Here is a 16907-nt window from a genome sequence, read left to right as displayed (position 1 = left end):
AAAGATGAAGAAGTTGACAGGTAATTCTCCGGTACCAATTGCTTAGAAAAAAAAAAAACCCCGGTGCCAATCCATATATTAGCATTTGATATCGAAAACCATTACCCAGAAAGGTCCTGCATGATGGGGCTTGCTTTGATCAAACTCAGATTCTTCCTCTCATCAAAGATAAGATAGCATTAATATTAGCAAAAGCTGGCCAAAAGTTTGAGCAAAGATGATCAACTAGAGACAACATTATCATGAATACAATGAACCCTTTATTCAACCAAAACCGTATCACAACTTTTCTTGACATGTATGGGGCTTGTAATTTTACCATACAGAATCTCACTTTTTGACTAACATAATTCATTTACGAAAACGAAAGTATAAATGCTGAAATATGATATCGAGCTTAATTATACAAGTTGAATAACAAGATGTTCTATTTTGCGGGATGACTGTTTAACATGCCGGATCATCAGTACTAATTCTGAAGCACTTGAGGTAATGAGTAATAGTAGGGATATTAACATAACCCATTATCATTTAAATCACCAACCCATTAAATATGAACTACTCTAAATGGCAACAATATGAAAATTAACAACTCTAATGAAGTTCTCAACCTATAAGCCGCAAATATTATCTATGAATTTCAAGAATTAAAATCAATATTTGTCATCAATAACCAATTTTGTTGAACTCATTGTGTATACATACTCTCAATCATGTGACAGGCACTGCAAAGCACACCGCACAACCTTTGCTGCCCAACACTGCTCTGCTTCTACAGAGTAGAGAAATTGCAAGATTAAAAAGAAAACACAAGATGGCAAAGAAGCTGAATTTCCCAAATCAGACCCCTGGATTAACAGTTTCAAACACTCTGTCCTAAGAAAAAGTATAGGATTCCCATCATACTACAACAAACATCTCAGAGTTAACTCTGAATCAATTAGTTCTCTTCCCAACCTCTCTTTTTTCTGATTTTGTTGTGTCAGCTCAGCGGGTGTTTACTCTCTGGCTTCAAGGGCATCCACCTCCTCATTTGATAAAATATCAACAACCGGCTCAAATACATCCCACTCCTTTCTTTTCCTGAAGGATTGTTGCAGTAGTAAATAGAAGCAATCCAACCATTAGTTTCTCATTCATGAAAGTTCCCAATTATGAATCATGAAGATTAGGATAATAATAGAAATAATGGAAATTAAACATTAGATTAATAGGAATGAAAGACTAGAATTGGGATAGGATATTATGAAAAGACTAAAGGGGCAACAACAAGAGAGGAGAAAAATATTAGAGTTTTGGGCAAATTAGTTTTGGATAGAGGTTTCTAGTGTCTCGAATGACAAGAATAGGGAGGATCCAGTTCTTCAAATTGCCAGTTTATCCTATTGTAATCTCATTTTTATCATTAAAATAATTTTTTCTTTATATGTTGTGCTTTTTTACTGTTTCTTAAGTGAAATTGGCCAGTTCCTCATCAAATAATATTAAAGCAGTGAGATTTGACAAATATGAAGACACATTAGCAAGATATAGTGCCAGGAAGACAAGCTGTCACTAGAGAAGCTTGCCCAAAAATGAAAAGTTGCGGCCATACTTGTATCAAACAAAGGAGGGCCAGATTGAAAAATGGTGATTTATGGCCTGGTGGAAGTCAGGTCATAAATTTTAAAACAAAAGGAAAAAACTATTTTATTGATAACCAGGTAATTTGAGTCATAAATAGTAAAGGGAAAAAAAAAACAATTTTATTGATTAAAAAAAGGATTACAATATGATAAATATGACATTTTGAAGAGTCAAGCCTCCCCATTCCTGTCATTCTCCTCCCCTTTTTGCTCACTGCTATTGCCCCTTTATTCTTCTCATATCATAATATCTAATCCTAATTCAAATCTTTAATTTCTTATAATTAATTCAGTCATTATCTATCTTTCATTATTCAAATATTGTCACCCATTATTTCCATTATTATCCTAATTAAATTATTCGAATATTATCCTAATATCTAATTTCTATTATTTTCATTACTATCCTAATCTATTCTAATCCTAACACATGACAATAGAAATTCTATAAAAAAATTTTGTATCATTTGTTGCTACTAGATTGTCTAACATTGGCTAGCTCAAAAAGGAAAAATGTGCACTTAAAACAAGATTAAAAAAATGTAGAAATAGGACAACTACAATTATGAGGAAAGTACAAAGAAATAATTACTTATACCAAAAACCTATACAAAAATGATAATTTCAGGATTAAGATATGGTGTTTCTGATTCAAGGTTTCTTTGATGGGAAGAAACAGGATGGCAACATAATTTCAAGCTGATAATTAACTGTAATGACAAAAGAAAAAGCTCCAACAACTTAGGCAAGGTTATTCTTTGTGTTTTATGTTCTTTCTCTTCTTATAGAAGCTTTTAGAATGTTGGCAACAGAAGCTTTCAAAGTCTCTAAAGCATCAATCATTTGGGGCGCGAGATGATCCAATAGAGTTAAATGTAATGTTTATAAAACAAGTAATTCTTTTCTCTTTGATGTGTGTTCCTCTAACATACTTTTGATGAATATGGAGATGAACAAGTATAAAAAAAAAAAAAAACATTCATACCTAACCACGCTAGAATTACATCTGAATAACTTCATACAGTCCAATACATTTCCACCTGCTTCACTGTTAGAGAGAGTATAAGCAGGTTAATGATGCCCAAAATAGTATAAGATCAGATATTGCTCTAAACTGAATTCATATCATCGAATTCTAAAATGGGCAAATTCAAGCAAGAAAAAAAAAAAATCTGTGTAAACAAACCTAGTTGGGACATGCTCAAGCGCTCCCACCACACCCCAACCCCCCCCACGACCTTTCTTGTTCATTTTAATTTCTCTAGCAGAAGCTACACTATGAATTGCAATCTAGAACACGAAATACAATAAAAATTTTGTAAGACACCAATAAAAAATATATTCCACATATCTACAAAATAAAGTCAAATTCCCGATGTAAATAAAAGAAAAGCAGAAAATTCACAACCTCAAAAAGCTGTTCCCTGATTGCAAAGGCAACTACAGGCTGCAAAAAACAAACTAAAGATTATCTTAGAAATCAACAAGTTCATAACAACTCTAAAGAAGAGGAAAAGAAAAGAGGGAAGATGGTTTAGTTTCACTGCATGCAAGTAAAAACATAGCTATTTGACCTAAACAACTTAACATCATAGCAAATTTACATGCTGAATGAATAAAAGTAGTTACCCCAACTTCAGGGTCTTGAAAAGCCAAATCTTGACAAAAGGTTCTTGCAAAATCTTCCGGGTCACTCTCATAATTGTTCCAGTCTTGAAATCTCACAAAAGAAGGCGCAGCATATAAGAAAACAATGAAAAGAAACCCGAGAAAGCAAAGGCGCAGACTCACCCACAAAAACTGATCCTCGATGACATTACTATTGACTTGAAGATCGAGCTAAGAAGAAGAGACCAAAGCATTATTAATTAAATGAAATGACACAGGAGTGATAGGAAAAGAATAAAGCGGAAAATAGTGATAACTAAAACCTTGATGGAAATAATTTTGACAGCAGTGTACCGATGTGAATTCGAACAGTTAGTCCCAAAACGATGTCGTGTGGCAAGAATTGGAAGAGGCATTCGCTGGGAACAGGGAAACGGTGTCGTATTGGGATTATGAATAAATTGAGAAAGATAATCTGTGTCTAGCAATATTATTGCCAAAAAAAAGTGTGTTTATACAGCAATATCATTACCAAATAAAAGTGCCTTTATCCAACAATATGATTACCAAATAAGAATTCAATTGTAATCTTGTGAGTGGCATATATGGCCTCAAAGTTTTAATGAACGGAAGTCATGCAATTAGAATCACTATTAATCTTCTTCTTCATTTTTCTGTGAATCTGCATTCTCTGAATTTCTTTGGATTCTCTGAAATTCTTCTGTACTTACTTAATAGTTTGCATCAAGTGGTATCTGACCATTCGATCCTTAATGGTTGAAGGCACACGAGCTGAAACCAGAGATGATGCAAATGATCCAGGAGGCTGAGTTACGTCAACATTGACTTTTGAAGCAGTATGTTGATGAGATTAAAACCTTAATAAGAAGACTTACTATGCAACAGTCTGAAATCATTACGAAACAGAAATCAGTTGATCTGATTGAGGAAGGAGTGTCCACAAGCATGAATCAGAAAGCACCTTGGGGAAGATCCACTAACTTGAATTTCCCACATTCAATGGTGAGGACCTTGAGAGCTGGACCCTGCAAACTGAATATTTTTTCGAAGTAGACGACACAACTCGTAAAAATTAGGTGAAGGTGGCTACTGTGCACCTTAAAGCAAAGTCATACAATAGCATCAGGGTCTCATGAATGTAAGAGGTGATCATAATATAATGTGGAATGAGTACATTCAAACTTTAAATTCATGATTTGGGACGCAAGCCTATGATGATCCCTTTATCGAATTTAGGAAATTTAAAATAGGAGGGTTCCCTCTAGAGTTATTTAGATGCCTTCGAGGAACTGTACCCAAGAGTTGGGATTTGAGAAGATCAAACTCTCAATTTTTTCCTTTCTGGATTGGTGGATGTCTTGCAGATGTGGGTTCGGATGTTTAAGCCCAGGACTCTCGCTGAGGCTTATTCTCTGGCTAAACTCCAGGAGATCATAGTGGCAGCCATGCGTGATCAACCGAAACCACCTATCAAGACTCCAAATCTGCATTTTTCACAAAAACCCCAGTAGCACTACACCATCAATCATGAAGCAAACGTCTCAGCAAGGATTGCTTGTAAGATTTATTTATATGAACTTAGAATAAATAAATAAATCAATTATATTTTATAGAATCTATGTAAAAATTGTAAAATATTGAATTAAACTTTAAGGTTTTAAAACTATCTGAATTGTCATGCAATCTAAATGCATAAAACTTTAATGAATCACCTAAAATTACCTGTCAAGATCACCTCTTGACGTGATTTGGGCTTCTATTCTAGAAACCTCCCTAAATGATAATTTTGTATGGTTAAACTATACTACAGTCATACTACATTAGGGTTTGGAACAGGGACCTACCAATTTATAATAGGTTAATTGACCCTTCATCAAAGTCTAATAAACTTCAAGAACTACACTTATACTGTCCACCTAGATCATAACTTCTAAGTGTATCGAACTTATCTTTGTTAATCACTTAAGTTTATCTGTAAACTAATATTAGACTATTCAATTACCCAATTTTATTAAACCAAAATCATAATAAATGTTAGTCTGCACCAGAAAATTTCTAACATTCTGCCACTTGGGCAGTATTAATCATTTTTATTTTATTTTTAAAAAAGAAAACAATTTTTGACCTCGGGTAATTATCATTTTTAACTTTAAATGGTCACTATTTTAAAAAACCAAATAGTCCAAAGATAAATTACACTTTAATAAACAACTCAGTTAATACGACCATCAATAACGAACCAAGACATTACTTATGTCTTTTATCAATGTAAAATTATCCTTGATCATAATTACTAATAATCAAATCAGCATGGATTAAATCTGGGAGTGTGACAGAAATAGCACTGCACAAAGTGATTACAAATATGTGTTATGTCTTTGTTAGTCCTCTTTATGATTTCTCTTTAACCTTCTGTTTCAAAAAAAAATAAGAGAAATTTCTTTGCTTCCAACGAAGCTTGTATGTTTCAACCTTACTTGAGACTCATGAAACATACACATACAATTGTCATACTCAAGAAAAACCTTATCTTGAGATATATGTTGTACCTTAACCATATATGCGCATACATTCATAGACAAATAAATATGTTAATATGATCATTATCAATGAATAAATAAATAATAAATAACAAAACATATCAATAAAAATAATGATAATTAAAACTTCTACTAACCTTAGATATTAAAAGACCTTAAACACTCTCATATTTTCAACATGACTTTATGAGTTATGAGCAACTCATCTCCATATTCCTATATTGGTATAATTCATTCTATATGAAGTTATGAGCAACTGCACTTTATTAACTCTGAGATACTATTGTCAATACGTTTATTTCAACCATAGATAGACTTCTAAAGATCACATATCAAAAGCTTCATTCCTTATGCTTTTGATAAATCTTGTTTCACCATATAGACTTGTATACAAAAACTTCATTCAGAATGACCACTTCGACATCTATCTCGTATAGCTCTAATTCAAATGAGCTTTCAATAACATAGTCTCCCTTACTAAGATACACATAAAGATTATCAATGATAGCAAATTGGTCTTTTGTAGTAGACTTCCTCATTAAGGTTTCCATAACTATATCAATCGTATTTGCCTTATCTGCCATGAGAATAGTTATCAGTTATTTATTAGAAACATTCGCTGAGGTGATCTCAGGTTCCATAGGTCCTTGCAAACTTTATTGACTCCTACTATTATTTTAGCAATAACACCTTCACGCCTTACAAGCATTTTAAGAATTAGAGAAATCTATTTCATCTTCTTTAAAATAGAAGAGTATCACTTTTGAAAGTCTCAAGGCTCAAGACCTTTTTCCTATTAGAGTTAATCACTTTAGTACCTTAATTTGGGGTAATAAACTTCTTTCTTTAGAATCCTCCAAAATTATGAAGAAATTTTCAGCATATATTTACCAAGAAATCATTTAAAACATACTATGTCTTCTTGTTTACTTTACCCCAAGGATACTTAGTCACAATTGCTCCTCATCATGGCTTTAAAACTATGATTGAGTTTTATAGCTACATCATTTTAGAATTCCAGAATATTGGCAAAATATCCATTATGCCCATATTGATAACTTTAATATCCACACAATTTTCAACTTAAATATAGAACCCCAACTTACCTAGTCTTTATTTATTGACTAACTTTACATCTAGAAACCTTAACCTTATTTGGGCAATTAAAACTAGTACTTATTATTATTGTTCTTTCTTTATAATCGAGAATTGTTTAAACAACAAAACCTACCATTAAAACTTTTTCACTTTATGCTCTCTTATATTTGATTATAAACCATTATTAATCTTGATTTGACTGAAGTCAAAAGAGGATCTTATAGTACCTTTTAACCTTTGACATAGACTCATCAATCTTTAACTCCTTTAAGACTATCATACCTTATCCAAGTCATATAACTCATTAAACTAGTAATATCAATATTATTTTCAAGTGTTTAGCTAATCTTAGAGACAACTTTTTTAACAATTATAGGTTAAGGTAAATCTCCAATGAGGTAATTGACAAGAGATTCCTTATGACATGTAACCTTAACTTAATGGGTTTCTCTCACTTAACATAGAAATCTTTTTATCCACGGAGCTATTATTTTGGGTTTAGGTGGTTCATCAACTCGCTAGGCCAAAACTATATCCTTAATTAGTAGTGCAAATTCAAATCTTATCTCTAACTCTCTAGAGTTAGAGTTAGTTGGGACCTCTATTGCGACATTATCATTATTGTTCACAACAATAGATTTTATTAAAGATGGGATGCAATAAGCAATATCATTGGCAATAAATAGCTTGAAAACCTTATAAGCTATTATCCACGAGGTTTCCAGGTGCATCATCATATAATCACCTTTGGGTAGAGAATATAACATGCAATTAGGGTCCTTAAGCATAAGGTTACAAATATGAAGAACAAATAACTTTTAAAAAGTTCATCACCTTTGGGTAGATAAACCCCCTAGATTACTACTCTTTTTCACACTAATAGGAAAAACATATGTCAATTGAAAAATCACAACTACCTCTAGGTGAATTGAATTTTTCATGACTAATGTAATTCTACAAACACCTTATGAAACCATTAATTTTAACACACAATAACTACCTTTGGGCAAAAAATTGTATGTGTCAATTGAAGAATGTCTCTTTTATCGAATATAGAAATTTCGCAAGCTTCAATGAATGCATCATTTTGGCGATTGAACATTCCGATAACTTATAATAACTTCTATTGAGACTAAATAATATTGCCAAAATTAAGATTTCATGAGATATGTCACTGAATTATCTGTGATAATCTTAATTAAGTATTGCAATAAATTCGTATTGGGCAATAATTAAGGTAACTTTACAACTGTAAGCTACACTTTATAAGGATTCCTAGTGCATCATCATTAAATCACCTTTGAGCAAAAAAATGACATGCTATTAGGATCTCAAACACAAGGTTAAAGCCTTATGAGGACCTTTAGAACATATGATTTTCAAAAGAAATATCACCTTTGGATAGATAAAACTTTCTAAACCATTGTTCCTCCTCCACTTAATAGGAAAACACATGTCAACCATCTTTAGGTGTATTGAATTTTTCATGACTAGTGCATCTCCAAAATTAACTTTATGCATTAAAACTGAATAATGTATCATCACTGAACGAAAATTTTGTGAGTCTCAACAATATACCACTTTGGTGGTTAACATCATGAAAACTCACAAAATATTCTAATGATACTTAATATTATTGTCTTTAATAAAATTTTATGAGACGCATTACCTTATTGTCTCTGACAATCTTTCCTTAAAATTATTGTATCTAACCTAATGAACAATAATCTTTACTTTACGGGAGTATTTTATGCCACAATACTTAACCTAGAATTCAATTCATCTTCAAATGGAGACTTATAAGGTGTCTAATATGTCTTTATATGTCACCACAAGCTATTTATATATTATCATAAGTCCTTTATGCACGTTATGGATTGTTGCTTGTCTTTCACGAGTTCAAATGTGTATCCTCAAACCTTTAATATGATCTACTTACATTTCCTATGATAACTTTAAAACCATATTACATGCTCACACACACTAATATGTCCAAATAATCATTTGTGCATGCACATACACCTACTAAAACCTAGATTATGTACTATTTACAAGCATTAACACATTTTGGAAGACTCTACATGCTACTTATGCCCACCATAAGCCTATACTTGCCTTCAAGGATTGCCAAAGCACTAAATAAATGATCTTATGCACTGAACGCGTCTCTAGAACACATTTATGCTTATCACGCTTATCCAGTAGTGTTCACATGCCTCACGGGTCACTAGAACAGTTTCACGCACTTCTAGAAGATTGTCACATGTTTCCACTATAGTTCATGCTCTTACACATGCCTCTAGACATGCTCTAGATGCTAGATACAATGGACATACACTTCCTCACATGGATATAAAGTTTCCATAGGCTTTGCATGTGCCTAATTTGGATGCAGGCGCTTCACGTATGACACTTTCACAAATAAGGCTTGGTTTAGTACGTGGACACACGCGCCCCATGTTGGGTTCAATAATACTCGAGTTAGATCATTGGGCCAAATCTAACCCAATTTGACTTTACAGGGATGACTTAACCTATTTGAATTAGCAGGTCAAATCCATGGGTTTTTCCAACACGGTTGGACGACAATTTACAAAAACCCTACGTTATGAAATTCTTCATTTCGATGTCACAATCTCCGATCTCCATTCAACTACTCCATCTAATATTATAAGGATTTTAATGGTCACCTATATGTTATTGATATCGACGGATTAATTCATCGAATTTTGGTCAGTAAGCACAACAAATCAAGGAAGAAATGGTGATGCCAATAAGCCTTATTTTGCCTTCTTCAATCACTATTTGGGTTCATGATGTTGGTGTTTTTACTAGGCACAAGTTCTTGACATTGGCTGACCAAGGTTCAAGCGATTCCGTCATAGCAATTGCTGCTAATCACGACAGATCAGAGAGGCTATAATTTGGGATTCTAAAATCCATTTTGCCAGGTTTTAATTCATCAATTAAAAAAAAACATATAATTCAATTTAATGCAAAACCCTGATTTCAATTTCAATCCCAAATTCCAAATCAACCAAAACCCTAATTTATGCTTAAAACCCTAATTTCTAATTTTAATTCCTAATTCAGAATTATCAATCCATAATTTCAAATTGTATAATTATGGTTTTAGTTTCAAAAATTTTCAGATTAAATAAACTTTAAGCCTTAATAGAATTTCAATTAAACCCTAATCTTGAAATTAAATCAATCCCTAAATAAAAAAATTTAAGCCTTAATTCTAATTCAAAAACCCTAATTCAGAATTAGAATTATTAAAGACAATAATTAAAAAAATTTTAAAACACTAGATTTAGGGTTTTCAAAATATAATTTCAAGGTTTAATTCCTGAATTCAGATTTCATAACCTAATGTGTATTACTCTGATACCACATGTAAGATTTATTTATATGAACTTGAATAAATAAATAAATCAATTATATTCCACAAAATCTACGCCAAATTATAAAATGTTGAATTAAACTTTAGGGTTTTAGGATTACCTGGATCGCCATGCAATCTGAATACATAAAACCTTTATGAATCACCTGAAATTACCTGTCAAGATCACTGCACAACGTGACTTAGTCTTCTATTCTAAAAACCTACTTGAATGACAACTTTGTATGGGTAAGGTATACTGCATTAGGTTTTGAAGAAGGGACCTAGCCAATTTATAGTAGGTTAATTGACCCTCCCTCCCCCCAATCAAGGTCCAATAAACCTCAAGGCTTACACTTTTGCTGTCTACTCAAATTATAACTTTTAAGTGTATTAGACTTATCTTTATTGATCATTTAAGTCCATTTATAAACTAACATTGGACTATTCAATTACCCATTTTTATTAAACCAAAATCAAACTTAATGTTAGCCTATGTCAAGAAATTTCTAACATTGTTGCCCACTTCTAATTTACGCAAAATACAACCATTAATTCTACCAAGAACTAACAAGGCTTTGGCTAGCAAAGAATTTGATGAGAGAAATGCCAAAGGTCTTTGTTTTTGGTGCAATGAGAAGTATGCTTTTGAGCATAAATGCAAGAAGAAAAAACTATACACCTAGCAACTCAAAGTCGACATTAGAGAAGAGGAAGAATTAGAAATAACCCAAAAGGAAAGACAAGAGTAGCTGAGTTTAATGCATTTGTTTTTGAATGCTCTTAATAGGATGGTTAACCCTAGGGTGATGAGGTTGCATGGAACTTATGGAAGGAAACCTATTTTTATCTTAGTAGACTCTAACAACACCTACAATTTCAGAAATGAGAAGACTGTCTATCGATTGGGGTGTTTATTGAAACCTATGAAGGGTGCCAAAGTCTTGGTGGCTAATGGCCAGAAGTTGTTGTGTAATTTGGTCTGTGAGATTTTCAAATGAAGAGTGTAGGGATAGATGTTCTAGGTGGATGCTTATGTGTTGCCATTAGACAACAATGATCTTATTTTGGGAGCCCAATGATTGGCCACCTTGGGCTTCATATTATGGAACTTTGAAGAACTTAAAATGGTTTTCACGTTGGATGGACAACGAAAGGTGTTACAAGGCAGCAAAAGCAGTTGCATGGTAATCATTGATCATATTAAATTACTTAAGTTACTAAGAAAAGATCAGCGATTAGCTTCCATACCAGTAATAGTGCAACCTGGAAAAGGAGAGCTGATGATATTGTAATTTGCTAAGGAAATAGGTAAAAGAGAATAGATAGAATTAAAGTTTTGTTACAAAAGTTCAGTGATGTCTTCAAGGAGCAAGATGGTTTGCCACTATCAAGAGAGCAAGGTCATAAAATTGCATTGAAAGAAGGAACACAACTTGTTATAGATACAACAACTTGCAAAAAGATATTATGGAGTAAATGGTGAAAGAGATGTTTGAAGCATGCATTATTAGGGCTAGTAGTAGCCCTTACTCAAGTCTCACTGTTTTGGTCAAGAAGAATAATGGTTCTTAGAGGTTTTGTTTTGATTATAGGAGATTGAACAAAGCAACAATTACAAACAAATATCCCATACCTGTGATTGAAGAGCTATTAGAAGAGTTGGGGAAGGGGGTACGACAAAGATTTTTTCTAAAATTGATTTAAAGTTAGGTTACTAGCAAATACGGATGCACCCTGTATCTATTAATAAAACAACATTTAAAACTCATGAAGGGTCTTACAAATTTTTTGTCATGCCCTTGGGGTTAACAAATGAACCCTCAACATTTCAAGACTTGATGAACTTTGTTTTTAAAAACTAGTTAAGGAAATTTGTGCTAACATTTTTCAACAATATTTTAATCTATAAGAAAAGTAAAGAGGAATATTTGGGAAATATTCTAATGAAATTGAGGAGCAACAAGCTATTTGCAAAAAAAGAGCAAATTTTCATTTGGCATTGCATAAACTGTATACCTAAGACATATCATCAGTTCAGTAGGGGTGCAAACTAATGTAGAAAACATTAAAGCAGTAAAAGAGTAGTCCATTCTGATAACAATAAAATAGCTTAGGAGTTTTTGGGATTAACTAATAATTTTAGAAAGGTTGTCAAGGGTTATGGGTTGTTGGCAAGACCTCTAATCGAATTGCTTAAAAAAGACACATTCCAATAGGATAATGCAACTCAAGATTCCTTTGAACAACTTAAAAAGGCAATGACCACCACATATGTTCTAACTTTACCAAAATTTTCCAAGGAATTCTTTATAGAATATGCATGTGGGAATGGGATAGAAGTTATCCTAATGTAGGAAGGACACCTTATTACATATATTAGTAAGACTTTGTCCCCAAGGAATCTGTTGCTATCAATTTATGAAAAAAAGATGCTAGTCATTTTATTTGCTATTAAAAAGTGGGAATCATTCCTGATAAATAAACACTTTACTGTTAAAATAGATCACTAGAGCTTAAAGATACTATACCATCAAAAAAGGCTTAGGTGGCCAAACTTATGCAATACAATTATGATATTATTTACAATAGAAGGAAGGAGAACCTAACAATTGATGCACTGTCCAAACTTCTTTGTATGGAATTTAATAGCCTCATTGTTCATTATTACCATCTAATTTACTCAAAAGGGTAAAAGAATCATGGAATAAGGATGAACAACTCTAAGCCATTACTGTAGTAAAGCAGTAGGATCCTAATGCATATGATGTTTACTCTTGGCAGCAAGGGAAGCTCAGAAGATAGGGGAGGTATATTGCAGGAAAAGATCATTATTTGAGGCAAGATATTATTAATCTCCCCCTTCCATAATTCTACTATAGGAGTCCACTCTAGAGACAACATTACAACTAAGAGACTGACTTCTACAATATATTGGAAAGGTCTTTAGTGAGATGCAAGGAATTTTGTGAGAAGATCTTTTGTTTGCCAAAGGTTTAAGCTATAAAATGTAGCTTATCTCAAACTCCTTCAATCTTTACCAATACCAACAAGGGTCTTTACGGACATCACCTTAGATTTCATTGAAAGACTCCTTAAATATCGAGACAAGACAACCATTATGGTTGTGGTAGACAGGCTCACGAAGTATTCACATTTCATGGGAATGAGCCATCCATTTTCAGTTACAATTGTGGCTTAAGCATTCCTAAACAATAGTTACAAGTTATGTGGTATGCCAAATACAATAACAAGTGATAGAGGGGCAATTTTTGTTAGCAAGTTTTGGTAGGAGTTATTCAAGTTATTGGGTGTTAGGGCTATAATTATCAATGGCTTACTACCTCAAATGGATGGCCAAACAGAAGTCTTTAATATATGTTTGGAGAATTATTTGAGATGTATGGCAGAGGAGTTAACACATACTTGGATGCAGTGGCTGTCACTAGCAAAATTTTGGTACAACATATCTTATCATTCAAGAATCAAAATCTCTCCTTTCGAAACTCTCTATGGATACCCACCTCTTATTTATTTGTCGTATTTTCCTAATGATTCTCACGTGGAAGAGGTGGACAATTTTATGCGCTCCAAGGAGAATGTCATTCAAATATTGCAACTTCATCTCCAACAAGCTTTAAATAGGATTAAAAGATTAACTGTTAAAATAATAATAGAGAGGGAATTTCAATTATTTACATTTCCAATTTTATTTACAAATCTCTCAATTTTTTAATCTAAATTCTTTCATTATATTCTCAATCTCATTTTCTCTCATCAACTCTCTTTCGAAAACTGTCTAAATTCATAAATAATAATTCTTTGTGTTTATAATTTCCTTTTTATTTGTATTTTATCATTACAAAATATTACAAATGGATTCAATGTCAAATTAATTCAGAAATTTGAATGTTAAGGACGAGTAGATTTGTTTATATTTGTAATTATACAGTATGTAAATTAATTTATTTGTACTATGTTATAAACTTCTAATATTTTTACTCATGTAACTACGTTATTCTTCCGTCACCAATGAATGATTATAAATAAAATATTCTAGATACTGTTTTGGTTTTAATAATTAAAAAATAATTTATATTTAAAAATTTTAATTAAATTTAAAAAATTATTTAAATAAGCCATCTGATTAAAATCTGATTTTATATATATACGATCGGGTTTTTAAAAATCCATGAACCGGTCTAACTTAAAGACCCGTTACTATACTAGCCATGAGTCTAATGGCCCAAGGCAGAGCCAGCCTGCCCATTGATATGTCTACACCATATGCTCTGATGAATATTTTTACATATTAAAAGAATGGAGGTATATATACCGAATACATATATATCACAGTCCTCAGTAATGAAAATTTTAAATGAATAAACAAGTACTTCAGATATATTTCATTAATTGGTGTACGCAGACTACTGTACAATATATGTTTAATTCATTGGAATCCATCAAATCATCATGATATCCACCAATAACAATAGATGAAGGTGTTCAAGGAATCAACATAATTCATGTACAACCTAAGCTACCTAGCACCTGTCTGCTCTCCTTATCTTTAGTCTTTTCACATTGGTAAGGAACATCCTACATCCAAAATGGTAAGGAAAAAAAAAAATCCAATTATTAAAAGCCTTAACACGATATGTTATTATTTATCTAAGAAATGCTTAATTCATATGCATACTACTTACTCCCAAGGAACATCTCCAACCAACATCCAGTCTCCTTCTTTGTCTTCATAAGTCAATACATGGCGTTTCTCAATATTCCAATGAACACCATCATTGTCAGGGCCTGTAAAAATTATATTAAAAACCTCAATCTCCTCATCATCATCAATTTGTATGTTTTTCTTCACCTTTTTATTGCTCAAGTGAAAATACAATACATACAGAGAATGGTGGTCTTAAACATGTGTGCAAGCGTTGATATTAATGCGCTGTAACCATGATGTGCATATAAATCCAGTTTTCTTCCAATTGGTATTCCATCCATGTAAACCTTCATAAACAAAGATGTATTTTCATGGCGCTGCTGCTGCACCCGCAACTCCACATAATTATCAGCAAGTTCACTGCTTAACAGTGGTTTGATTGGCCGCCAGTTAAACCCCTCAACCCTAAATGATCATTGGATGTCAGATGCAATAATAGTAAATGTGGATATGATCTAGTTAACTTAGGGAGAAAGAAATTAAGAACTATGTGTTTAATGGCATCTGGTTCTGTAGGTTAATAAAAGGAAAACGTGTAATTAGAAGATTGATGGAGTATTAATAGGAAAATTGAACAAATTACCTTTGATTTGAAGTTGAAGAATCGTCAATATTCTGGATGGTAGAGGGTGCGATGCTGAGGCCTAACCTTAGATCTGTGCTCAAATCTCTTCTAATATTATTAATATTACTTGAAACACCCAATGAAGAAGGTGAAGAAGAAGAAGAAGAAGAAGAAGATGCACCACCAGTAGAAGATGGGAAAGGAGGGTGGTTGCTACTATCTATAGATGACGAACATGAATAATCAGCTAGCTGTTGCTCCATTATCTCTTCCCATTTGAAGCAGATAAAATAAAAAAAAGTGTTTAAGATGGAGGTAGAAACTGCTAATTCAAAGCAATTATTACCCTCGAGGTTAGATCATTTATATGAATATATACCACTACGTGCGGGGCGAGAAGCGATGGATCTGGGGAATCCAACAACCAAGCAACTTCAACACAACAACAGGAGGCCCCCTTGGGTTTGATTTGTCTTCAGGGTGGCCGACATCTCCACGCCTCTTTTTATTACGTGGCTTGTTCTCTCTATTTCTTTCTTTACATTAACTTCAAACACTATTACTAGTACTCACCAGTTTTCTTTTTTAACTTGACGATCCTTCTTTAGAAATCATCACTTACATGGAAATTTCCAACAAAAGGTGAACAGCTAAGGTTGGCATCCAACAGGTTTTAAAGTAAATATTAATCTAGTCTAAGTAATTCAAGTACTACTGGTGTGGTTATTGTCTTGGCTAGGTAAGAAGATAAGTAATTAATTGAAGTTCCAGCTCGAAGTGACCGCATACATAACCATTTTGAGCTTGGTTGTCGAGGCTAATGAGGTATACAAACCATGCGTCTTCTTCAATCAAACATACTTGGAGTTAACATCGCACAGATCTTTCTTACCCAATTGCTTGGATATGGTAACCTCATTACTTATGTCTCTTTTAATAACCCAACAATTTTAAACCAACCAGTCCACCCACTTTTATTTATTTGGTATATTGCACCACCTTTAAGCCAGAAGAACCACTTTTATTCTTCTTTCTTTAAAAAGGGAAACTTATCTAACCTTCATCATCTTCATTTCTGGCCCCAACCGGAAATCTTGAATTTCTTCCCTCCAAATAAAAATCTACGTTTACGTTAATTTTCCTCGTGCATTTAAAACTCTTCTAGAAATACTGTTACTTGTTTTAATGACGGGTAAAAATGAAAGATTGTCTAATCGCAAACAATTAAAAAGCATTTATTTATTTATTTTTTGTATATAGTCTCCTACCCTACTTTGCTTTTGACATAAATGATGAAAGTTACATTGAGGCTCATAGAGATAAATTATGGCACCCA

The 16907-nt window shown here is 32.8% G+C and overlaps 2 protein-coding genes across 5 annotated transcripts; both read right to left on the bottom strand.

Moving 5' to 3' along the window:
- Positions 1-647: 647 nt before the first annotated feature.
- Positions 648-3546, bottom strand: LOC123210543 (chromatin structure-remodeling complex protein BSH-like). Of its 4 annotated transcripts, XM_044628964.1 has the most exons (6): positions 3417-3533; positions 3255-3345; positions 3034-3072; positions 2812-2915; positions 2611-2673; positions 648-1083 (listed from the first exon to the last, which is right to left on the bottom strand). In XM_044628964.1, the coding sequence occupies exons 1-6, from the start codon at positions 3485-3487 to the stop codon at positions 999-1001; spliced, it is 453 nt and encodes a 150-aa protein (XP_044484899.1). In that variant the 5' UTR covers positions 3488-3533; the 3' UTR covers positions 648-998. The 4 variants fall into 4 exon arrangements, 1 of the variants encoding a protein (XP_044484899.1); XR_006501269.1 differs by having other exon boundaries at positions 3034-3086; positions 3255-3546; XR_006501270.1 differs by having other exon boundaries at positions 2812-2901; positions 3034-3086; positions 3255-3546.
- Positions 3547-14656: 11110 nt separating this feature from the next.
- LOC123211120 (auxin-responsive protein IAA31-like) lies at positions 14657-16140 on the bottom strand. Its single transcript, XM_044629662.1, has 4 exons — positions 15590-16140; positions 15185-15411; positions 14984-15086; positions 14657-14876 (listed from the first exon to the last, which is right to left on the bottom strand). Exons 1-4 carry the CDS (start codon positions 15832-15834, stop codon positions 14822-14824), a joined length of 630 nt encoding a protein of 209 aa, XP_044485597.1. The 5' UTR covers positions 15835-16140; the 3' UTR covers positions 14657-14821.
- Positions 16141-16907: the final 767 nt, after the last annotated feature.

The sequence above is a fragment of the Mangifera indica genome, chromosome 3, assembly GCF_011075055.1.
Source record: "Mangifera indica cultivar Alphonso chromosome 3, CATAS_Mindica_2.1, whole genome shotgun sequence".
Lineage (NCBI taxonomy): Eukaryota > Viridiplantae > Streptophyta > Magnoliopsida > Sapindales > Anacardiaceae > Mangifera > Mangifera indica.
The sequence above is the reverse complement of the archived record's forward strand: the minus strand, read 5'-3'. Positions and strand labels throughout refer to the sequence as shown.

Excerpts from the sequence above, each read along its gene's own strand:
- LOC123211120 (XM_044629662.1), bottom strand. The coding sequence starts at position 15,834 with ATGGAGCAACAGCTAGCTGATTATTCATGTTCGTCATCTATAGATAGT. Across the intron at positions 15,087-15,184 it reads GTTTAAGACCACCATTCTCT|GCCCTGACAATGATGGTGTT; the intron begins GTATGTATTGTA and ends TAATTTTTACAG. Across the intron at positions 14,877-14,983 it reads GTTGGAGATGTTCCTTGGGA|GATGTTCCTTACCAATGTGA; the intron begins GTAAGTAGTATG and ends TTTTGGATGTAG.
- LOC123210543 (XM_044628964.1), bottom strand. The coding sequence starts at position 3,487 with ATGCTTTGGTCTCTTCTTCTTAGCTCGATCTTCAAGTCAATAGTAATG. Across the intron at positions 2,916-3,033 it reads TCAGGGAACAGCTTTTTGAG|ATTGCAATTCATAGTGTAGC; the intron begins GTTGTGAATTTT and ends TTCGTGTTCTAG. Across the intron at positions 1,084-2,610 it reads TGTAATTCTAGCGTGGTTAG|GAAAAGAAAGGAGTGGGATG; the intron begins GTATGAATGTTT and ends ACAATCCTTCAG.